The sequence below is a fragment of the Falco rusticolus genome, chromosome 11 (genome assembly GCF_015220075.1).
Source record: "Falco rusticolus isolate bFalRus1 chromosome 11, bFalRus1.pri, whole genome shotgun sequence".
In the NCBI taxonomy this organism is placed as follows: domain Eukaryota; kingdom Metazoa; phylum Chordata; class Aves; order Falconiformes; family Falconidae; genus Falco; species Falco rusticolus.
The window spans coordinates 26,388,669-26,411,252 of record NC_051197.1 but is presented as its reverse complement, the minus strand read 5'-3'; the positions used below and the strand labels follow the sequence as shown (position 1 = coordinate 26,411,252).

The following is a 22,584-nucleotide window of genomic DNA, read 5'->3' as shown; positions in this document are numbered from 1 at the left end:
ATATTCCTGAATTGAAGCTGACTGAGGCCTTCTATTCATTAAGGAAAATGGTAAAGGAGTTACACGTTCAGCTTTTTGACTGCATACTAATGAAGATTTCATTAAGGCCAGCAAAACAGAAGCAATCCAGAACGACAGGAGGACTACTATCAAGGCAGGTAACAGCACCAGGAAGTCCCACGAAAGCTGGAGCTTTCATCACCTCAGCAACACCTGCCACTAATTGATGAATCTTTTCAAAGGATCAGAAAATAAACCAATTATCTAGAATACCAACCCTGAAGTCATCCTTTGGCACAAATCCACCTACGAGGAAAACACCTTTTCCTCAGGGCACGCGCCACAGATCCCTGTGCAGATCTGCATGTTAGGCAGGTTGGAGACCTGATCTGCAGAGGCAGGGCTCTGGAGGCAGGCATTCTGACACCAAACCATTACCCAGGCACAAAGAAAACAAGTTTGCTGGAAAACACATGCCCAGAAGCTTAAAATGCTCCCTTTGGTTGTGGGTAAAAGGCATACTGACTTTAAAGAGAAAGCTGAAGTGAAACTAGTGTTTTCTCAGCAGAAAAATGACAAAGGACACGAAGAGCTCAGACCCATCCAGCAGGCTGCGTTGACAGGGAGAGCTGATGAAGGGGTGGGGGGTGGGAGCTGGGGGGAGGAGGTTAATTTCCCAGAACACAAGGAGGAAACAGATGACAGGAGAATGACAGAGGAGAGAGGCAGCACACCTAAAAAGGACAGAGCTGCCTATTCTTAGTCCTGGGTTCAGCAGCTATCTGCATTATCTCAGCACAGAAGAATCCCTAGTGGGCTCAGCATCAAGCCACAGGGACACTGCCCAACTGAATGGCAGCACAATGACCTCTACCTGCACCCGCAGCGGCATATAATCCTCACAGAGGTCATCCCACAGCTCCTGAAGTTCAGAAATCTCCAGGGGAAGACCCAAAGGGGCTCTGGAAAAGGATTTTCTGTCTGCGTTCAGGAAGACAGAACTAGCACACGCTAAGCCAGCAGAAGTGCTGCCATCTGCCAAGTCGCGGCTCAGCTTGGGAGGGGGCAAGCTGGACTTCACAGGAATAGGTAGCCTGCTGCCTCGGGGGCTCTGAAGGGGTTTGTAGTCCAAAGCCTTGATCAAACTGAGGGCCAGCTCCAGCCTGTTCCCGCTCAGCGAAGAGTTTGGGGTCATGCGCTCATCTGAGAAATCGTCACATTTCCCATTCCCCTTCACTCCCTTATCTGCATCTTCATCCTTCTGCTGTGGGGGGCTGGCCTCCACAGTTGTGTCCAGGGACTCGACAGAGGATGCAGGCGTGCCTTCCTCCATGCTCTCCCCATCCACAGGCACTCTGGCGCTGGTGGACTCCGCTGCGTCACACACTGATGATTCCTCATTGCCCATGCTGGCTGACCACCGGCTGGAGAGCCCGCAGGAGATGCTTCTGGCCACTTTTCGTGGCACTTTGCAAATTGCTTCATAGTCAGCATCAGCCACCCGCAGCGCAGCACAGCCACGGCAACGCCGTGGGCGGTTACTTGCTCCTTCTGAAGCATGGCAGCTGTGTGGCTCCAGGCTGTGCTCATCTTGATCCGCCCAATATTCATATCCAGAATAAGCAAAATCCTCCTGAAGGAGGGCAGCATACCGTACATCAGGCAGGTTAGAAAGGTCCACAGTCCCATCCCCAGCTCTGTCATCTGTGCTAGAGTCTTCATTGTTCCTGCGGTACATGCTTGCAATGCAGAACTTGAGGCGATCTTTCTCCAGTAGCAGTTTCTGCAGGCGCTCGATGGAGAGGGCCTCGATGCGCGCAATGACAGTATCGAACCTGTAGATGCGGTCCAGCATGAAGGCACACTTGCTGCAAGCGAACTCGGATTTGCCATCCCGGCACAGCTCCCTGCCCAGGACATGGGAGAGCAGCACCTGGAGGTTCAGCTTGGCCGCTGTGTGGAAGATCCATCGCCGCTGGTTGCCGCACAGCTCCCGAGCACAGATCCGGCAGGTTTCCTTCATCTTCCCTCCCTCCCAGCACCCAAACCTATTTCTGGGGGCCCTCAAGAGACCCTCCTGAGGCCTCCACCACTCACTAGGCTCATCTCCTGGGGCACAGCTCCCTCAAGCCCTGGGCCCACCAGCACTTCTCACCCCACCAAGCCCCCCGCTTTTGAGGGGGGTGACACACCAGGACTCCTAGTCCTACAGAAACATCCCACCCTAAGACATCTCCTTCACATCTCAGCCCAGCCACACCTGGGCCTGCCCCCTTCTCCTGGCTGTCCCCACACTGCCTCCCACCCCCCCTCCTCACAGCTGCGCCCCCCCTCCCCTCACAGCTGCCCCCTCCTCTCCTCACAGCCGCCCCCCTCCCCTCCTCTCCTCACAGCCGCCCTCCTCTCCTCACAGCTGCCCCCCTCCCCTCCTCTCCTCACAGCTGCCCCCCCTCTCCTCACAGCTGCCCCCCTCCCCTCCTCTCCTCACAGCTGCACCCCCTCTCTCCTCACAGCTGCACCCCCTCCTCTCCTCACAGCTGCACCCCTCCCCTCCTCTCCTCACAGCTGCACCCCCTCCCCTCCTCTCCTCACAGCTGCACCCCCTCTCTCCTCACAGCTGCCCCTGCCCCCTCCTCTCCTCACAGCTGCCCCTGTCCCCCCTTCTCACAGCTGCCCCACCCCGGGGCTGCCCCTCACCCGGGCTGCCCCCCTGCCCCGCCGGGGATGCTCCTGCCACGGCGGCGGGCGGCTTGTGGCTCAGATTTCAAGATGGCGGCGGGCAGCTCCACGCACGCGCCCGCCGCGCCGCCGGCCGGGGCTTGTAGTCGCTACGGGCGAGTGTCGCGCATGCGCGGGGCTGGCGCTGCGGCCGCGCCACCGGCCGTGACCGTGACAGCCGCGGTGACCGTGCGGGGCCGGGGACCAGCCCCAGTGGCAGTGCCCAGCGCCAGCGCCAGCGCCTCTCCCAGTGCCTGGCTGCCGTGCCAGCACCATGTCCCAGTGCCCAGCCCCAGTGCCAGCGCCTGTGCCCAGTGCCAGCACCATGCCCAGCACCACTCCCAGTGAAAACACCTCTCCCAGTGCCCAGCCCCAGTGCCAGCACTTCTCCCAGTGCCTGTCCCCAGCGCCAGTGCCTGTCCCCAGTGCCAGCACCATGACTCTAGTGCCTGTCTCCAGTGTCAGCAACATGTCTCAGTTCCTGTCCCCAGTGCCACTGCCTATCCCAGTGCCAGCACCATGTCCCAGTTGCCTGTCTCCAGTGTCAGCAACATGTCTCAGTTCCTGTCCCCAGTGCCACTGCCTATCCCAGTGCCAGCACCATGTCCCAGTTGCCTGTCTCCAGTGCCAGCAACATGTCTCAGTTCCTGTCCCCAGTGCCACTGCCTGTCCTAGTGCTGGTACCTCGTGCCAGCACCATGTCCCAGTGCCCAGCACCAGCGCCAGTGCCTCTCCCAGTGCTTGTCCCCAGTGCCAGGTCCCCCCTGCCACTGCCTACCCCAGTCCCTGTCCCCAGTGCCAGCACCATGTCCCAGTGTCTGTCTCCAGTGCCAGCACTATGTCCCAGTGTCTGTCTCCAGTGCTAGTGCCTATCCCAGTGCCAGGTCCCCAGTGCCGGCACCACGTCCCTGTGCCCAGCCCCAGTGCCAGTGCCTCTCCCAGTGCCTGTCCCCAGTGCCAGCACCATGACCCAGTGTCTATCCCAGAGCCAGGTCCCCAGTGCCAGCACCATGTCCCACTGCCTGTCCCCAGTGCCAATGCCTGTCCCAGTGCCTGTCCCTAGTGCCAGCACCATGTCTCAAGTGCCTGTCCCCAGTGTCAGCATCTATCCCAGTGCCAGGTCCTCAGTGCCGGTGCCATGTCCCAGTGCCAATGCCAGTGTCCAGTCCCAGTGCCCAGCGCCAGCTGGGGGGGCCCACACCCCATGGCTCAAGGCCACCAGCACCCATACATCAGTACCTGTGTAGCGCCCCGTGCCAACCCATGGGCACACACCGGGGTCCCCCTGCGAGACCACTGTGTGCACAGCTCACACAGTGATGGCCACAGCTGCTGGGCACAGTGCTGTGCCACCAAGGCGCAGCACAGAGCTGTGCGTCTGCCAGGGACACGCTGCTCTGATCCCTTGTAACCCCGAAATCCCGCCTGGCACCGTGCCGGGCTGCCAGGGGTATTTTAAGACCCTGGGATTTAAATGGCAGACGGACGCAGGCACCAGTGGCACCCACTGAAGGACGGTGCAGGCTGGTGGCCTCTCCCCCCGACACTGCCCACCGGGTCCCCCTGGCCCCCTGCCCCCCAGCACCCAGCTGTGCAAACACCCAGCACTGCCAGGCTGGACATGTCCCAGCAGGGGACAGTGATGACAACTGCCAGCTGAGCCCTGGGTGGGTGCGCTCCTCCCCAGGGTGTTGGGCTGGGGTCCCCCCATGCCTGCGCACCCACCTGTGCCCCCACGGCTGGGGGCTCCTCCAGGCGCTGCTGCAGTTCACGCTTCTCGGCTGACAGCGTTTCCACAAGCTGGTTGCTGGCGGCAAGCTCTTGGGTCAGCTCGCAGATCCTCCTGAGATGGAGGGAAGGGCAGTGGATGCTCAGGGACTGGGACGGCCCTGGGGACAGCTGGCGGGGGCAATCTCTGAGGCAAAGCAGAACAGCCTCAGGGCTGCTCCCCCTTCCCCACAGCCCAGCTCTCTCCCCTTGGGGTGACCCCTCCACCCCCCTGGATGCCCACAGCCCTCCAGCCCTGCACAGCACAGCCCCTCAGCAGCCTCCGAGGACCGGCACAGGGCACAGGCTGGCAGCATAGAGGAGATGGATCCTGGGCACACACCTCTGGGCCATGGCACTGCAGCCGTCATCACTCCTGTCCTCATCCTTTGTCCTCGCAGCTTCCTTCAGCTTCTCTGCCAGCTCCCGGCACCGCTCCGCCTCAGTTCTGGCTAGTGCCGTGGCCTGCTCGGCCTCATTCCGTGCCAGCCTGGCCTCCTGCACGGCAGTGGAGTAAGCCCCCAGGCACCAGTCTCTGCCCCCCCCCAGCTCCCACCACCCCCAGGCTCACCTCCTGCAGGAGCTGGATCTTGTTCTCCAGGAGCTCATAGACGTGCTCTGACTCCCGCTGCTGCTCCTCATACTGCTGCTGGAGTGCTGCCTGGCTGCGGGTTGTCTGGTTTTCCGTGGCCACCCTGCCAGGCACAGCATGGCATGGCACAGCACAGTATGGCATGGCATGGCATCTCACATGCCATGGCACTGTGTGCTATGGCACAGCACATGAGATGGCACAGCATGGCATAGCATGATACGGCATGGCTTAGCAGGGTGCAGGGTCTCATGGCTTGGCATGGCATGGCATGGCATGGCATGGCATGGCATGGTATGGCATGGCATGGCCTCCCTTTGCAAAACCCCTCACCCTAAACCAGCTGGGCTTGGCGAACTGTGCCACCCCCATGACCCCAGCCCAGCATCCCCCATGCCGTGGGTGCTGTTTCTGCAGGACCCCTGGCAGGGTGTGCTGCATCCTCCCAGCGCTGCTGCCCTGGGGACACGGCTCCTCCAGCAACACCGGACCATGCTCAGGCTCCAAACCACTGAAGCAGTCCCTCCATGCTCCTGAAACCAGGAGTTCCCCGGCTTCTGTGCCCCCACCAGCCCAGCCGTGCCCCACGGTGGGACACCCCCAGCCCCCGGCCCCGGCGCTGTCCTCCCCCACCAAACAGGTGTTGCCCTTTATTTTTGGCTGGCGCCGGGGCTGTAAGAGGAGCCCTGCGAGTGCCCAGCCCCATTGCACACCCCTTCAGCCCCACTGCAAAGTCCTCCGCTGCCCGCTGCACGGGGTGCAGGCAGAACACCCCCGTCCCCCCCACCCACACCCATGCAAGCACCGCAGACAGTGCATAGGTGCCGCGTCCACCCAGGGTGAGGGGCTTGGCTGGCCCCACTCACCATTTGTTATCTAGGGCTTGTTGCTTCTCCTGCAGCTCTCGCTTCAGGCTCTCCACCTCCACCTTCAGCTCAATGTTCTGTGGGGCGGGAGGGCGATGGGTAGGATCCCCCCATGCTTGCCTGGACCCCCCAGCACCGCTGCCCACCGGAACGCATCAGAGGCAGCATGGGGGTCCCCCATCCCATGGCAGGGTATCGGGTGCTCCTGGCACTGGGTGGCACAGGTGGTATTTTAGCCCACTGGCACTATGATGGGGTGTACCCACTCCATCTGTCCGTAGACAAAGCGCCACCACCACCCACCCTGGGCACCCCACTGAGCTGGGGGTGCCCTCCCTGCCCCTCTCCCCGCTCCTGTCAAGGGCAGCAAGAGGCAAATTCCCTCACAGCAGCTCCCCCAGCCCCAGTGCCGTGCCCAATGCCCTCCCTGCCACCCCCACTGGCTGCAGTCCCCTGGCCCCATCCCCTCCCGGCAAAGAGAGGGCATTGAGAGGGACACCCCCCCCCCCCATCGGGCACCCATCCCAGTCACCCACAGGTGCTCACCCGCCGGTAGACATCATCACGGCTGCCCTCTCCCTTCTGCTGGACACGCTCCTCCAGAAAGTAGATGCGGAGCTTGAGGCTGAAATTCTCCTTCTTAAGGTCATTGAGGTGCTGGGAGAGCGTGCGGTACCCGTTAGCCATGGCCAGCGCTCCATGGGGGGGACATCCCGGCACCCCTCACATGGCGCCGCAGGGACACAGCCCAGGGTCCCTGCCTGCCACAGCTCCCGCCGCCGGCCAGCCCCACCGTGGCCCCTTTCCTACTTTTTTCCCAGAGCTATTTGAGGAGTCGCTGGAGCAGGGAGGACGGGGACAGGCGGGTGATGAAACTTGAGCCCCCGCGGCCCCCGCGTGTCTCAGCCAGGAGGGCGGCGAGGGGGAGCGCGACGCCCGGGGGGGCTGAGCCCCCTTTCCCCAGCCCACTGCCGCCTGCCCCGCGTCCCCCTCCTGCCCTCCTCACCCCACTGGTGCACTCAGGGGATCTGGCATGTATCCTGCAAGTACCAGTGGTGCTGAGGGCGGGGGCTGGCGGTGCTATCGGGAGGGTCCCAGCACCCCATGGTCTCACCTGCTCGAAGTCGCGCAGGGTCTGTGTCTGGGCAAGGGCATCCATCTCCAGGTTCCGGAGGAGGCACGTTTGCACCAAGGGGCCAGGCTGCGCTTGAGCACCTGGGGGGCCATGAGACCCCTCCAGCTTGGTCAGTGTGGGGTCTTTGTCGCCCTCACTCCACTGCCCATCTTGGGAAGCTGCGGGGGAGCAAGGGGGAGCAGCAGTCAGACGAGCAAAGCGGCTGCTCCAGCGAGCCACTGGCCATCCACCAGGGTGATGCATGCTGCCAGGGTGCTGAGCACCCACATATCGGGCATGGGAACAGGGTGTGTGGGGTACCGGGGGGACTCAGGGTGTCTTACCTGCCATGGGGCTGGCTCTGGGGAGCACAGCTGGCTCATCACTGATGTGGGGGTCCCTGCCAAGAGGAGCAAACAGCTATGTCATGCACGGCATCGGGGGCCAGCCCCCAGGACCCCCATGCGCCACCCAGCTGCTGTGCCAGAGAGGCCATGGAGGGCAGGGGGGGATCTTACAGAAGACTCTGCCTAGCGCCTGCTGTGTCTCCCCCAGCCTGGAGGTGTTGGAAACGGCTGGTAGGCACTGAGGGGGGCAGCGGAGTTGAGCTCCCGACACCAAACCATCATGCAAAAGCCAGCTCGGGGCTGGGGGCAAACCCCAGGCAAGGCAAAACCCTTGTGCATCCCTGTGTGCGCCCCCCGTGCTCCCCCCTGGGTGCATGGGGCATGCAGGCATGCACTCAGGGGGCACACGGGTGTTCCGCAGCCGGGAGCCACATGCTCTAAGTGCAAAAACACACAGCCCTGGAGGCCGTGCAGATGGCGGTGCCCCCTTAGGAGCACTTTAGCCCCATTAGCAGCCCTGGCAGGGCCACCTGAGCCCCCCGCAGCAGCCCCCCCCCCCCCCCCCCCCCCGCCCTGGGGAGGGGGTCTGGGTGCTGGCAGCCAGCAGGGGCTGCCGAAGGCAGGGCTGGCCCCAGCAGCTCTGTCACAGCTCCCCACCGCAGCCGCCATCAGGTTTATTTTCAGCTGAGAAGAGTGAGTCATTTCATGATTTAAAAGAAAGAGGAAAAAAAACCTTAACCCACAAATAATAAAAAAAATCCAGCAGATTATTTTGTCCTTTAAAAAAAAAAGCCGATTTTTTTTTTTTTTTTAATCTCAGCACGACAGCTTTTTGGTAGGGTCCCCTGAGCAGGGAGGTGGGCGCTTGCCCCCTGCGCCACAGTGCCCTGCCCACATGCATGAGGCTGAGCCCCAAAAGCTGGGCAGGGCCAGCACATTCCTGTGGCACGGGCCATGGCAGAAGCCCTGGGGCCATGTCCCCAGAGCCAGGCACACCACACCAGCACCTTGCAGGCAGGGGACACCGCACCACCTGCCTGGGAGGGAGCCACAGGGTGTCACAGCCCCTGCAGCAACAACCCATGCCAAAGGAAAAAGAGGGATGGTGGCTTTAAACAGACCAGCACTGGCCAGGCATGGCCTTGCGCCCTGCCAGGCACCAGAGCCAGCATGATACCCAGAGCACCGCATATATGCATCAGGCACAGCACTGAGAGGCATGGGACCCAGAGGACGGGACCTGGAGGCACAGTGCCCAGAGAGAGGCACTGTACCCAGGGGCACGGTACCCAGGGGCAGGCGTGATACCCAGTGGCACCCAAAGGTACAATAACCAGAAGGATGGTGGATGAGGAGACCTGATGCCCAGAGGCACAATATCCAAGGAGGCGCGATCACTGGAGGAGGCAAGACACCCCAGGAGGACAGATACCCGGGGGTACGACACCCAGAGGCAAAACATCCAAGAAGCCAAGATACTCCGACTCAACACGCAAAAAGATGCACAGTACTCAAGGAAGCACAGTACCCAGTGGCAGGATACCCCAAGGCATGATATCCCAGAAGGCAAAATACCCGAAGAAGCACAGTACCCAGTGACGTGACATCCAAGGAGGCATGACACCCAGAAGCATAATACCCGGAGACACAACAATCAAGGCGGCACAGACAGCCAAATGCCTGATACCTGTGGAGACGTGATACCCAGAGGCATAATACCCATGGAGGCACAGTACAATACCCAAAGAGGTGTAACACCCAGGGGCACAACACCTGAGCAGGTGCATTGCCAAAGATGGTACAACACCCCTGAAGATGCAGGCCCCAGAGCGGTAATACCCAGACAGCAGGATGACCATCCCCTGTGGCTCCAAGTGCCATGTGGGCTCCTCAGGGCCACCCTGAGTCAGGGCCAGCCCTGTGCTGTTGCTGGCCATGGGCTCTGGAGTGAACAAGCAGAGCACGCACTCTCCCACAGCCCAGTCAGCCAGCCAGCACCCCCAAACACCAGACCTGGAAGCCCCATGCCCAGGGATGCTGTGCTGCAGGAGCCCCAGGCTCCACCATGGCCAGCTGGGCTGGCCGGTGCTCCCCCCTCTCCGTCCGTGTGCCCAACACTGGGAATTTGTTTGCTGCGAAGGGGAGCCTGCTGGGGCTGCAGGAGAACAAGAGCCCTTTCACACTCACCATGCCACCCTGGGGTGCAGAGCAGAGCCACTGGCACAGTGTGGAGCCAGAGGGGGGCACAGCCCCAGGGCCCCCTCCCCCACAGACAGCACTTCCCACCCCTATGTACCTCCAAGCCCTGGCACGAGGGGTGTCACGCAGCGGTGTCACACAGCCCTGACTCAGAGCACCCACTGACTCACAGCACCTCCATGGCATTGCACCAGGGCCACTGCAGCCGCCTGTCGCTGCCGGCACCCCAGGGTGCTGCTGGGCAGGTGTTGGAACGCAGGGGTGACGTGGGCTGTGTGAGGGTGGGCACTGCCCCACTGGAGAGCACCCCCAAAGCGGTGGCACTGCTCAGCACACTGACGGCAACTCACCTCCTCATGCTGCAGGATCACATCCCGCAGATGGACAGAGGGACGGACAGGGGGACAGATGGCAGCCCCCAGCCCCATGCTCAGTCACAGCCACTCCAGGTGACAGTGACTGTGTCTGGGGCAGCAGCAAGGGCTGGACAATTTCAGGGCAAGCACGGCAGCTCAGTGCTGGTGCTGGGATGCCGAGAGGGATGCCCAGCTCCCTGCTGACTCGTTGGCCCAAATGTTTCAGCAGGGGCTGAGTGCCACCACAGGGGAGGTGGGGAGGGGACAGCTGGCCATGACCGCAGCAGCTGCCCGTGCGCCTGGGCATGTGTGCCCGGCACACGGCACAGCCACCCACTGACCGTCTGCACACAGGGCACGGTAACAAGGTCTCCATTGAGCACAGCAGGAGGGGGGGGAGCTGGGGGCTGGTGTTACCCACACTCCTGGTGAGGATGGCTCCTGGTGCTGCACTGCACACGTGGCAGCTCCTGGGGCCCGGCAGTCCTGGCCAGGTGCTGGGACAAACTGGCCAGTAGCTCAGGATGGCATTAGGGATGGGCAGAGCCAGGGGAAGATCAGGGAGGATGCAAACAGGGCCGGAGAGATGGGGCAAACCAAGCTTCTCATGCCGGCACCCCGAACCACAGCCCTTCCTACAAGGCCAGCATCTTCCAGCAAAGGCCACCTGCCCGGCCCCCTGAGGAGAGCCCAGTGCTGGTGCCAGTGTCAGCCTAGCCCCGCAGGACCCTCCAGCTCCTGCCCTCTCGCTTGGCACCGCACACATTGCCCTGCCAGCCCCGTGTCCTCACAGCACAGGGACAGTACACCCGTGTGTCCCTGGTGCTGGACCAGGGGTCCCTGTTCCTTTCCCGCACACTGGCAGCACCCCAAAACCCCTGCCTAGATGCCCAGCAGTCCTCCTGGGCTTGCCCAGTGCTGGGCCCAGCGAGCCACCAGTCCGGCTGGAAGCAGGGTGGCCCACAGCCCTGCCACCAGCACCAACCTACAGGACCCCAGCAGCCGGCAGGGGACACCCACGGCCCCACGGGATGGGACTTGGGACCGGCAGCGTCAGGCCCCACGCAGCCCCGAGGGCGCGCACCCGCAGCATCCCGGCCGCATCCCGGCCGGCTGGTACCCGGGGCCTCAGCCTGCCGCGGCGTCACCGCAGCCCAGCACGGGCACACGCAGCCCCCACGCGTGTCCGGGCACAAGGGCGCCCCGGCCCGCGCCCCCGTCGGACACACGCCCCCGCGGCTGCCCCCGCACGCACCGCCGCGCTCCTCACCGCCGCCGCGGGGCTCGCATCCTGCCGCGCCGGTCTCCGCCGCACCGGGCCGGGCTGCACCGGGCCGGACAGCCCCGGGCCGGGCACCGGCAGCCCCGGGCCGGGCACTGGCAGCCCCGGGCCGAGCCGGCGGGTCTCCGCAGGCGCTGCCGGGCCGCCCCAGCGTGCGCCCGGGGAGGCGGCTCTGCGGCACCGGCCGGCCCCGCCCGCCGCTGCATCCCCGCCTCCTCCTCGTCCCTGCCTCCATCCTTCATCCATCGCTGCCTCCCTCCAGCCTTCCTTCCCTCCCTCTGACCCTCCGGCCGTCCTTTCTCGCTCCCTTCCTCCCTCCAACCCCCTCCCGCTCCCTCCCCCGCCCCCTCCCCGCTCCCTCTCTCCATCCTCACCCCTGCCGCCCCAGGCCCCTCGCTCAGCACCCAGCCTGTCCCACCTGCCACAGCCACCCCCTGCCCCGCCCCTCCATTCCCCCAAGTCCCTCTGGGCTGAGCCCCAATCCTTCCCCACCCTTCAATTCCCAGGAGCAATCCCTGATCCCTCACTGCTCCCCCCCCCTCCCGCAACCTCCCAGTCACCTCAAAAGACCCCCTAGTTAGCCAAGATCCCTCGTGACACCCCCAACCATCCATCTTGACACCCCAGTTGCCCTCAGTCCTCTATCATCCCCTACCACCCGGGACTTCCTTGGATACCACCATCCCAATCTGATACCTGCAATCCCTTTTGTTATCTCAGAGCCCCCCGAGCCCCCCGGGCACCCTTCCAGCCCCACAACACCCTCACTTGCTCTCTAATCTTCCACGACTTCCTAGTCCTCCACTGGCCATCCCTATAACCCTTGATGCCCTTTGACCCCACCATCACCCTAACCCTCCTTGAACATCAACCAGCCCAACCTAACACCCCCAGGCTCCCCACCCTTGCCTCTCCTTTGCCACTCCCCATGACAACCCGATAACCCCAGTCCCCTTTGACCCCCTAATTCCTTTCCCTGCTTGATGCCCCAGCCCCAGAGCTGCCCCTATCCCCACCCACAGCGCCATGCACTCTGCAGGGACCCCCCGCCTCCCAGTGCTCACCCACTGTATCTGACCCCACTCTCCTCCACCCTGCACCCACAGTCCCTTGGCCAGCTGTCCCCCATGCCACCACCACACCACCCCCCCCAAGCAGAGCCCATCCAGGACCCTGGTGCTAATGGGGTCAGCAGCTGGGTGCTGTGTCCCTGTAACACTTGCACTCCATCCCGGATGACAGACACCACAGCCCGTGTCCCCTGGGCACCCATCCTGCTGGCCCTGCTGGCTCTGGGGTCCCCTCCAACCCAAGGGGTCCTTCCTTGGGACACAGGCAGGGACCAGATTGAAGTCACTCCAGCTGGCTCCCTTAGAGGGAGCCAGGGGGGAGGGGGACATCCCTGCTGGCACTGCCACCCAGACAGCACACCGCAAGTCCACGGCGAGAGCGGGATGCTGGGGTGCCACGGTGCTGGGGTGCTGGGGTGCCGAGGTGCTGTACCTCCAGTGCTGCTCCCCAGAAGAGGGCACCAGCCAGCTGGGAAAAGATGGCAAACATGCTGCCACGGTGGTTTGGCCACTGGTGGCCCCTGCACAAGAGGGCCACAGGCGTGGGAGAGTGGCCATGGAGGTGTACGGAGGTGCTGGGCAAACCCAGGCGGTGCTGGCACAGGGAGCAGGGTGCCGGGATGCTGGCTCAGTGCACCCCTTCAGCAAGGTCTTACTGGTTAAAGGAGGCTGATGCCGCCAGCAGGGCTGTGCCAAGGGCTGCAGGGCTGCCAAGCCCTCTCTCAGCCACGGCATGTGTCCCAGCCACGTCCTGGCCCACAGCAGGGTGCCCACAGTGTGGGTGCCCCCAGCCCACACCACGACAGAGGCTGTGGAGAGGGAGCCCTGTCCCAGTCCCCAGGTGACACATCTGCACCGAGGGGCCATTTCGGGACCCCGCTGGGGATTTCACCAGCCACTGCCCTTGACCACATCTCTTGCCCTGTGTCAGCTGCCCTGGACTTTCCCCGCTCTGGCGTCACCATTGTTCCCTGGCGGTGCCTGCGGTGTACGTAGCACCGGGGTGTAGGTAGTGCCTGGGTGTACATCACACTGGGGTGTACGCAGTGCCAGGGTGTACGTTGCGCTGGGCTCTCCCACCTTAGGCATGCTGCCTATGGCAAGGGCAGCCACCTCGGCCACCTCCCACCTGCCAGGGCACCTCCATCGCTTGGGTTTAACAGCCTCTGGGCCCACCCCAGCTCTCACACAGGACAGTCTGGTCCGGCCGTGCTGCTTGGGGCACGCACAGGACAGGGAAGGGCTTGGTCCCGTTCAGGACCCTGTGCAGGGAAAGCAGTGGGCAAGAAGGGCCAGATCCTGGCTCACCCATGGGCAGGTCTGTCTGGTCCAGGTGCGCGGCGAGGGTTTGGTCCCATGAGCAAGGGGACGCCCTCCATCCCTCGCCATCCACCATACGGGGCTGTGCCTGGCCCCATGGGTTCCCCATGCTGTCCCACCTTGGGGGCCAGCACTTTCCCCTGCGAGGTCACTGGACACAGCCACGTGGCTCTTGCCCCACGGAGGGCGTTTGCTGGGTGGCTCTCATGCACCCCACGTCATTGGGAGCCGGTGGCCAGGGCTGGCCCCGTGCCCCCATCCCCTTATCGAGGGCATTGCTCAACAGCGGGCGCGATGTCAGGGCGGGCAGGGGCCATGGCACTGCCTCACCTCTGGGCTGTGGGGTTCGGGGCACTCCCATTCCTGAGTGAGCTGGGAGGGCATGGCTGGGCTCACCAGGGGCTGAGGCCCCCCTGCCAGCGGGACCCCAGCTTTGGGGGGGATCCAACCCGCACTACCGTGGCCGCCACCACCATCCTCCTCCTGCCTCACTTGCTGCGATGTGCGGGGCGGGGAAACTGAGGCACGGCGGCGGTACGGGGGGTGGGAACACGCTGACACACACACACACACACACACATACACACACACCCCCCTACACCCGCTTCCCCCGGTTTCGTGGCTCCCCGGCCCGGGGGGCAGCGGGATCCTACCGGGGCATCCCCTCCCCTCTCCGTGGGGCTGCGGCACAGCCCCCGCCCCGCTCCCCCCCACTTCCTCCCTCCCTCCGGAGGCGGGTGGGGGGCGGGCTGGGGCGGGGAGGGGAAGGGAAGGAGGTGGGATCATGGAGACGGGACCCAATGAGCCCGAAAAACGTGCCCCGCTCGCAGCCCTTTTAGCGCGGCGGCCGGGCAGCAGCAGCCTCCCGGCGGCGTGCGGAGGGAGCCGACTCCGCATCCCGGTCCGTCCCGTTCCATCCCCGTCCCGTCCCGTCCCATCCCGTCCCATCCCGGCCCGCCATGGCCCTGGGGAAGCTGCAGAAGGTGCTGATCAGCGATAGCCTGGACCCCTGCTGCCGGGAGATACTGCAGGCCGGCGGGCTCCGAGTGCAGGAGAAGCCCGGCCTGAGCAAGGAGGAGCTGCTGCGGGAGATCCGGGTGAGCGCCCACGGGTGGATGCCTGGGTGGGTGGGTGCCGCTGGGGACCAGCTGTCCCGGCTGGCAGCGGACCCCCCTCGGCCGGTGGGGCCGGTCCCCGCCTTCCGTCTGATGCAAGAGCCCGGCTGGTTTCACACTGCCCCACGGCCTGTCCCCAACGCGCCACCCCTCTGGGACCACCCCGGCAGGGCCAGCCCCGGCCCCGGTCCCACGCGCCGTGTCTGTGTCCCCCGCCCCAGGATTGCGATGGCCTCATTGTCCGCTCGGCCACCAAAGTCACGGCCGACGTGCTGGAGGCGGCGCAGCGGCTGCAGGTGGTGGGCAGAGCGGGCACCGGCGTGGACAACGTGGACGTGGAGGCGGCCACCAGGAAGGGGGTCCTGGTCATGAAGTAAGGGCAGGAGTACGGGGGCATCCCTGCCTGCGCTCCTGGGGGGGCAGGAGAGGCTTTGGCAGGGTGCCCTCCGCACCTCTGGCACCCACCCCTCTGCGGGTCTCCATCCTCACGGGGTGCAGACCCCATCGGCCCGGGGATGTCATGCCGGTGACACCACTCTCCATCCCCAGCACACCCACTGGGAACAGCCTCAGTGCCGCTGAGCTCACCTGTGGGATGATCCTCTGCTTGGCCAGGTGAGCACAGGGCAGGACTGGGGGTGGCCGCGCGCCCCGCAGTCCCCTGCCCATGCGCTGACTGCGGCCTCCCCTTTTAGGCAGATCCCGCAGGCAGCTGCCTCCATGAAGGAGGGCAAGTGGGACCGTAAGAAGGTAGGAGGTGGGTGCCTGGGGCGGGATGGGGCGGCGGGTGCCTGCATGGAGTGGGCTCGCTCACTCCCTGCTTTGTGCCCTAGTACATGGGCATGGAGCTGAACGGGAAGACGCTGGCTGTGCTGGGGCTGGGGCGCATCGGCAGGGAGGTAGCCACTCGCATGCAGGCTTTTGGCATGAAGGTAAGGAGCTGGGGCAGGGAGGAGCGATGCGGAGGCGTAGGCTCCCTGCCCTGGCCATGGGCATGGTGCCAGGCTGCAGGAGCGAGCATCCGCGCTGCCTCAGACCATAGGGTACGACCCCATCATCACCCCCGAAGCCTCGGCTGCCTTCGGTGTGGAGCAGCTGCCACTGGAGCAGATCTGGCCCCGCTGCGACTTCATCACAGTGCACACCCCACTGCTGCCCTCCACCACGGGTATGGGCTGGGCGCTGGCAGGGGGGGCTTTGCAGGAGAACCGGGGCAGCCCCGGTACTGACAGCACCCCTCTGCAGGGCTCCTCAATGACAGTACCTTCGCCAAGTGCCGCCGTGGCGTGCAGGTGGTGAACTGTGCCCGTGGCGGCATCGTGGACGAGGGTGCGCTGCTGCGGGCGCTGCAGTCGGGGCAGTGCGGCGGGGCTGCCCTCGATGTCTTCACGCAGGTGAGCAGGGCTGTGGGGGTCCCTGTGCCTGGCTTTGTCTCAGCGTCACCGTAATTCTGCCCGAGCCAGGCCAGGGCAGCCTAGCAAAGCCCTCCCTCGTTTCCCTCCTGGCAAGGGAGGGGGGGTACGTGCCCCCCTCTGGGGCTCCCAGGTGGGTGCCAGGGCCTGATGGCTGGATGGGATGGGTCGGCAGGAGCCCCCGAAGGACCGTGACCTGGTGAACCACCCCAACGTCATCTGCTGCCCACACCTGGGTGCCAGCACACACGAGGCACAGAGCCGCTGCGGCAAGGAGATCGCCATGCAGATCGTGGACATGGCCACAGGGAAGGGGCTGGCTGGCACAGTGAGTCCCCCCGCTGGGCACCTGACCTCCATGCCTCAGTTTCCCCATCCATAAAACATTGGGGGAAACCCTGTGTGCTCACTGGCAAGTTCTCATTGCCCTGGTCTTCCTCGCAGGTTAACGGGCAGGCTCTCAGCAAGGCTTTTGCACCCCAGACCAAGCCCTGGATTGCCCTGGCCAGAGCCCTGGGCACACTGCTGCACGCTGAGGGCAAGCAAGCACAGGGCAGCGTGCAGGTCTGCACCCTAGGTGAGCTGGGGGGCTGCGCCCTGTGCCTGGGTGCAAGGACCCCGATGGGTGGGCAATGCAGCCGGGTGTGCGGGGACCCGCTGGGATGGGCGTGTGGGAGCGGGGATGGGAGGGCGGCCAGGAGGGATGGCCAGGAGGGTGGTTGGCAGTGGGATGGGAGGATGGCGGGGGGACGGGGGTATGGATGGGTGGGTGGGTGGGAGTAGGGATGGGTGTAGGGATGTGTGGGTGGGAGGATGGCAGCAAGGATGGGCGTATGCGTGGGTGGGTGGAAGGAGCAGCCCAGCTTGCCAGTCCAGTGCAGGCTGACCTCTCTGCTGCTGGCCCACCCACCTTCTGCCTCCTCCCTGCACCCCAGGAACACCCCTGCAGGAGGCCGGGAGCTACCTGACGCCTGCCGTGGCTGCAGGCATGCTGGCTGGAGGGACACAGAAGGAGGTGACCCTGGTGAATGCCCTGCTGCTGGCCCAGGAGGCTGGGCTGAAGGTGCGTGGGCACCCGTGGCTCTGCACACCAAACCTGGTGCACCCAGACCCTGTCCTTCCCCACCAAGTGGTCTGAGCCTGGGGTCACCCCGTGGGCTGCTAATGCAGCTCTCAGGCTGGGGAGGCATCCCCGAGGTGCCTCTGAAGACACCCCCTCCCTCCGCCCCGCTGCGCACAGGACCTGGGCACTGAGCGGCCACGTCTCTCTGGCAGGTCACAGCCACCCACGGCCACGTGGCCCCTGAGCCCGACGGCAGCACCGGCTTGCTGCAGGTGTCCCTGCAGGGCACCCCACACCGCGTGGCGGGGACAGTGCAGGGCAGCACCCCGGTGCTGCGGGAGCTCAACGGGGCCACCTTCAAGCAGCCGGCCCCGCTGGCTGGCCCTCTCCTCATCTACAGAGCCAAAGCCACCGAGCCTGGTGCTCTGCCCGCGCTTGCCGGTGAGCTCCTGGCATCGGCCCTGAGCAGGGGGGGCGCAGCCTTGGGGGGACCCTGCCTCTACTCTGGAGCTGGGCCCCTGCTGCAGCAGGGAGGGAGCGGGTGCTGCATGAAGAGACGGGGATCAGGGCGAGGGGGGGGGCTTGGGCAGGGGGTTGGGGGATGTGGAGCAAAAGACTTGGGGTGGGGGGACGAGATGGCATTGTGGACCTTTTGCAGGGTGTCGGGATGGGCAGAGCCCTGCTGGGTGCTGGGGCGGGGGGGGCAGCCGGTGGCCCCTAACCCCTCTCCTCCTCTCCAGGGCTGCTGGGGAAGGTGGGCGTCCAGCTCCAGTCCTACCACAGCTCCAGCACGGTGGCAGGGGAGCAGTGGAGTGTCGTCGGGCTCTCAGCCCCTTTGTCGGACCTCAGCGAGTTGAAACCACGCACCATGGAGGTCTTCCAGCTCCACCTGTAGCCCCTGACCACCAGCAGGGGCTCTCCCCACAGCTGCAGCACCTGGACCCCACCACCCAAGCTGGGGGAGCATTCCATCCGGCCACCCCCGGCCCCCACGCTGGGCTTGGGGTGGCCCCACACTCAATAAAGGGTCCAGAAGGGGAGCGTGTGTGATGCCTGTCTGTGCAGTCCCTTGTCCTTGACTCCAAACTTCTCTCCCCAAATCTCCGGCCCCCACCACCCCCCAGCCCTGCTGCTGTTTGCTTAAGGGTGCAAAGGTCTCCACAGCTGCTGCAGCCCCGCCAAGGTCCCCTCTGGCCATGGTCCCATGCGGGGACGTGGCCCAGAGAGCAGGCAGTGCTCCAAGGGAGCTGAGCCTTCCTGTGAGCCCCAGCATCGCCTGCACCCTCCTGTCCCCTGGGTTTTCCCATGGGGATGTTTCAATTTGCCGATGTCACAGGGAAAATGGCATCTTCCCACCCCCAGACCCCAGAGCTGGGGTTTACTTGGCTCCCACAAAATGTACGGGCATGCTCCCATCCTGGGGAAATCAGGGGTCCTGAGGCACGTGTCCAACAGGACAGGTGGCCACGCTGGGTGCCCATGGGATAGATCCGTAAGGGGCCACGATCCAGCCCTGCTGTGGCTGAGGGAAGGGCCCCCGGGTGAGAGGGGACCACTCATGCCCAGGAGCCAGAGCCAGGCTGCTGCTCCGTCTCATCCGCTCCTTTATTCCCTTGTGCCACCGAGGTGTTTGTGGGAAACGCCGTTGTCTCCACCAGCTCCAGGGCCCGAGGTGCTGCTGGCCGCTTCCCAGCCATCCAAAGTGAGGTTCCCCTACAGAGGCCATCCCCGGATTTGGGGGTAAGCAGGGATGCTGGTGGGAAAGAGCATCCCCTTACCCAGAGCTCACCACTCTGGTCCCCCCTAGACAGGCTTCCTGGCATATTCCCGGCGGTACTTGGCATCCACCCGCGTCAGGTACCAGGTGCCAGGGAAAAGATCTGCCTGGGAGCCATGGGGAGCGTGGTCGGCTGCGGGGAGAGGGTGGTCATGCTCAGGAGGGCCGTGGGCTCCCAGCGGGGGGGTGTCACATCCCCCGGGCCCGCTCACCTAAGTGATGGGTTTCCTCCCGCTGCTTCATGATCTCGGCGAAGTCCTGCGGGGCCACGCGCTTGCGGGCATCCAGGCGAGCTGGCAGGTCAGCCAGGCTGGAGATCAGCTTGTCCAGGGGTGAGCCTGGCCGTGGGCACCCCCGGGGTGAGATGGTGCTGCTGGTGGCCCCAGCCCCACAGCTCCATGCCACCCTCCCCTCCCAGCCCCCCTTTCCCATGGAGCTCACCTGGGGCTGCATCCTGTGAGACGCGGAGGGAGAACATGCTGGCAGCCAGCCCCGAGCCGTAGGAGAAGGCACCGATCCGGGACCCAGCCAGGTCCCGTGCTGAGGACCTGCAGCAAGGGGTTAGGGGTGTTAGAGGGGATTTGGGGCTGCCCCCTGCCCCCTTTGCAGGCCAGGGTGTGCTGGCATCGGGGCCACATTGCTGAGGCTTTCTTTATGCCACCAGTGCCAGGCCATTCTCACGGCTCCTTCACCATGGGATCAGCCGTTCTGTTGGGCACAACAAAGGGATTTTCATCCCTCAGAACCAACAGAAGGGCTTTATGTGCCAACCCAGCTCCAGCGAGCCGAGATGGAAAGGCTGGCAGGGAGGCGGCGTGGAATGGGCCGCATCCATGCCAGGGGCTACATGCAATGAAAGTGTCAGATCTCTGCTGGAGGTGGCAGGGGGAGGGTGTGTGCCTATGCCTGCCGCCCCCAGCCAGCCAAGCCAGGGGCTGCCCTCCCTGAGATGAGCTCTCCACCACCCCGAGACAGCTTTTGTGGGGACTCACTGTGCCAGGAGGGAGGCCAGGCAGCCGTACATGGATGGTGTGTACATGTTGCCGTTACGTGAGGAGAGGAGCAGCGAGGGCTTGGTCTTCTGGTTGAAGATGTCCTGGCTGGCCGCCTGGAACGCCTTCTCCACCTCCTTGCTGGTGTAGGTGTCCTCCAGCTTCACACCGCTGCCCAGAGAGAGGCCAGCTCAAACCCCACATGGGCACATCCCCAGCCAGGCTGGGGGACAGGGGACACGGCGCAGGGACCCACCGAAAGGGCTGAAGCCCCTTGTAGAGGCCGGTGGCCGTGTCAGGGTTGGGGGTGGCCAAGAAGTCATTCAGCAGCAGCCGCCCCACAGACTTCTGCACCAGCTTGCAGAAGGGTGTGTGGAAGATGATGAACTTGAAGTCGTCGAGGGTGAAGGGCCGCTGGATGCCCGCTGGAAGGCAACGTGGGGCCGTCAGCATCTGGTGGGATGGCATGGGCGCCCCGGGGGAGCCACTGCTTACCCTGCTGCCACTGGCTCTCTGCCTTCCGGCGGTACACGGCATAGCAGCGGTCCAGCGCCCGCAGGTAGCACTGGATGGAGAGCTGCCCGTCCACCACCGGGTACTCAGAGGACAGGTCTGGCTTGTAGAAGTCGTAGGCGTGCTCCATGTGGGTTCCTCGCAGGCCTGGGGGCACAGGGAGAGGCAGCTGTCAGGGAGCATCCAGGAGTCCCAGCCAGATGGCAAGCACCCATAGGTGCTGCCTGCCATGCCAGTCCCAGCATCCACCAGCCTCCTTGCATTGCTCCGCGGTGCCCACAGGGATGTGACTGGCTGGGATCCTGGGGTACCCAGCTACTGGGGCTGGCAGAGCCGGTGCTGCTGGGGCTGAGCAGCCCTGTCCAAGGCTGGGACATGGTTATATACCCCCCAGGGACAGCACCCATCAGCTCGCTATCCCCAGGGCCTCATGACACCAACCTCTCTCCAGCACCAGCGGGGCGTTGGGTCCTACCAGCATGGCGATGGCACCGGCACCTCCCGTGGGCCGTGCGTTCCCCGTGGCATAGACAGCGATGTCCCCACACACCACCACAGCATAGCGACCTGAAGAAGGACAGTGGGGCTGTCAGCAGGTGGAAGAGTCCATTCTGTGGCCTTTGTGTGCTCCCACCCATCCCTGCACTGCCGGGTGTCATGGAGAAGGCAGGCAAGAAACAGGAGTGATGGAGAGCCTGGAGGGGCAGCAGCTCCCTTTGAGGCTTGCTGGAGGATCTTTGGGTTTGGGGCCACCTCCAGCCTCCTTCCCCCATCCCACAGCACCCACCCAACACCCGCACCCACCATCCCAGGCGCTGGACTCCACCCAGGCAGCTGCATTGAAGAGCGAGGCCGTGCCCCCGTAACAGGCGTTGGTGGTGTCGATGCCCTCCACATCAGTGTTGCCCGAGTCATGGAAAAGCTGCATAAGGACGGTCTTGACAGCCTTGGACTTGTCGATGACAGTCTCGGTGCCCACCTCCAGGCGGCCGATGGCATCCCAGGAGAGGCGCCCGCGCTCCACCAGCCGCTGCACCACCGTCAGGCACAGGGAGTTGATGTCTTCATGGGCAGCGCAGAAACCCATCTGCTGCTGGCCCAAGCCCCGTGTGTACTTGCCGGCCTCAACGCCATCGTACCGCTCCAGCTCCTCCTGCTCCACGTACTGGGCAGGGAAGTACACCTCCAGCGCCAGGATGCCCACGTCCTTGGGCCAGACACCCGTCCCGGCACCGCTGGAGAGGCTGCTGGGCAGAGGGAGCAGCGACAGTCTTGCGGCAGCCCCAAGCCTCGGGGGCAGGCAGTGGCCCTGGGGAGATGCCACCAGCGAGCACCCCAGGCCACCAGCACCCCAAATCTCTGCAGGTTCCCTGTGCCCAGCAACGCTGTGGGGAGGAGGGAGAGCATGCCCTTCCCCAGCAAGGTTTAAGAGCGCTGCCAGCTCCCCGCCTCCCCCCCCCCAAGTTATGCTTCCACCCCACCCGACCCGCGTGGGTGCTCACCATGCTCTCTGCATGGGCATGGAGTGCTGGGGCCCGTGGGCTGCCCGCTCTGGCCCTGGCGGTGCCTGCCTTGCCCCCCAGCAGCGTGCGGCGCGGCCGACCAAGCGCAGCATCTTCACCCCGGCCGCTGCAGGAACGGAGGGACAGACGGCAGGACAGACAGCAGGATGGGCCTTGTGTGGTGCTTTTATAAACTGCGTGGGTGGCACGGCACAGCCCTCCTGGCCCTTATCAGCCCGCCAGACCCCAGCGCTCAAAGGTCACCAAGCACCAGCCAACGCGACAGGGCCGGCAGAGCAAGCGCTGGCTTTGGAGGGGGAAACTTGCAAGATGTCTCTGTCTCATGCCCCAAACCCCGGGGACATGCTCAGCCGGAGCTGGGGCCGAGCAGTGGGACGGGCTGTCCTGCAGCCCCTGCTCCCCGTGCCAAGGGCTGGTGGCAGCCCCGGTGCCTGGCTGGCACAGCTGTGGTCACTGCGGCTGGTGCAAGGTGCTGCATGGCCTCCCCGGCTGTCCTGGGGAGGGAGCAGAGGGCAGCTTCGGCTGTGGTGCCACCACCATCCGTGCCACCTGGGAAGC

The 22,584-nt window shown here is 64.6% G+C and overlaps 3 protein-coding genes across 10 annotated transcripts in view; 1 reads left to right on the top strand and 2 right to left on the bottom strand.

The window, feature by feature from the left end:
* The window catches only part of LOC119155584 (myomegalin-like), a 35,963-nt gene extending 24,494 nt beyond the window's left edge, over window positions 1–11,469 (bottom strand). For 5 of the 7 annotated variants that reach the window (XM_037404398.1, XM_037404400.1, XM_037404401.1 and 2 more), the window contains exon 1: window positions 875–2,304. In XM_037404398.1, the coding sequence (XP_037260295.1) occupies window positions 875–2,023 (1,149 nt within the window). In that variant the 5' untranslated portion in view covers window positions 2,024–2,304. Of the gene's footprint in view, window positions 1–874; window positions 2,305–4,443; window positions 4,562–4,828; window positions 4,984–5,056; window positions 5,181–5,943; window positions 6,021–6,489; window positions 6,601–7,057; window positions 7,237–7,401; window positions 7,458–11,229 lie in introns of those variants that run through there. The other 2 variants (XM_037404402.1, XM_037404404.1) reach the window with 2 other exon arrangements.
* Window positions 11,470–14,467: 2,998 nt separating this feature from the next.
* PHGDH (phosphoglycerate dehydrogenase) lies at window positions 14,468–18,261 on the top strand. The gene is made up of 12 exons (XM_037404406.1): window positions 14,468–14,728; window positions 14,968–15,119; window positions 15,296–15,361; window positions 15,442–15,496; window positions 15,580–15,678; window positions 15,782–15,914; window positions 15,992–16,140; window positions 16,334–16,486; window positions 16,603–16,735; window positions 17,094–17,221; window positions 17,434–17,662; window positions 17,962–18,261. Exons 1-12 carry the CDS (start codon window positions 14,591–14,593, stop codon window positions 18,114–18,116), a joined length of 1,590 nt encoding a protein of 529 aa, XP_037260303.1. The 5' UTR covers window positions 14,468–14,590; the 3' UTR covers window positions 18,117–18,261.
* A 544-nt stretch (window positions 18,262–18,805) lies between these two features.
* HMGCS2 (3-hydroxy-3-methylglutaryl-CoA synthase 2) lies at window positions 18,806–22,190 on the bottom strand. Of its 2 annotated transcripts, none has more exons than XM_037404407.1 (9): window positions 22,006–22,190; window positions 21,308–21,750; window positions 20,945–21,070; window positions 20,486–20,650; window positions 20,247–20,415; window positions 19,991–20,161; window positions 19,440–19,546; window positions 19,211–19,336; window positions 18,806–19,131 (listed from the first exon to the last, which is right to left on the bottom strand). In XM_037404407.1, the coding sequence occupies exons 1-9, from the start codon at window positions 22,116–22,118 to the stop codon at window positions 19,025–19,027; spliced, it is 1,527 nt and encodes a 508-aa protein (XP_037260304.1). In that variant the 5' UTR covers window positions 22,119–22,190; the 3' UTR covers window positions 18,806–19,024. The 2 variants fall into 2 exon arrangements, with proteins under 2 accessions (XP_037260304.1, XP_037260305.1); XM_037404408.1 differs by having other exon boundaries at window positions 21,308–21,747.
* Between the last annotated feature and the right edge of the window lie 394 nt (window positions 22,191–22,584).

Excerpts from the sequence above, each read along its gene's own strand:
- HMGCS2 (XM_037404407.1), bottom strand. The coding sequence starts at position 22,118 with ATGCTGCGCTTGGTCGGCCGCGCCGCACGCTGCTGGGGGGCAAGGCAG. Across the intron at positions 20,416-20,485 it reads AGAGAGCCAGTGGCAGCAGG|CGGGCATCCAGCGGCCCTTC; the intron begins GTAAGCAGTGGC and ends GTTGCCTTCCAG. Across the intron at positions 20,162-20,246 it reads AAGGGGCTTCAGCCCTTTCG|CGGTGTGAAGCTGGAGGACA; the intron begins GTGGGTCCCTGC and ends CTCTCTGGGCAG.
- PHGDH (XM_037404406.1), top strand. The coding sequence starts at position 14,591 with ATGGCCCTGGGGAAGCTGCAGAAGGTGCTGATCAGCGATAGCCTGGAC. Across the intron at positions 15,497-15,579 it reads GCAAGTGGGACCGTAAGAAG|TACATGGGCATGGAGCTGAA; the intron begins GTAGGAGGTGGG and ends TTTGTGCCCTAG. Across the intron at positions 17,663-17,961 it reads TGCTCTGCCCGCGCTTGCCG|GGCTGCTGGGGAAGGTGGGC; the intron begins GTGAGCTCCTGG and ends CCTCCTCTCCAG.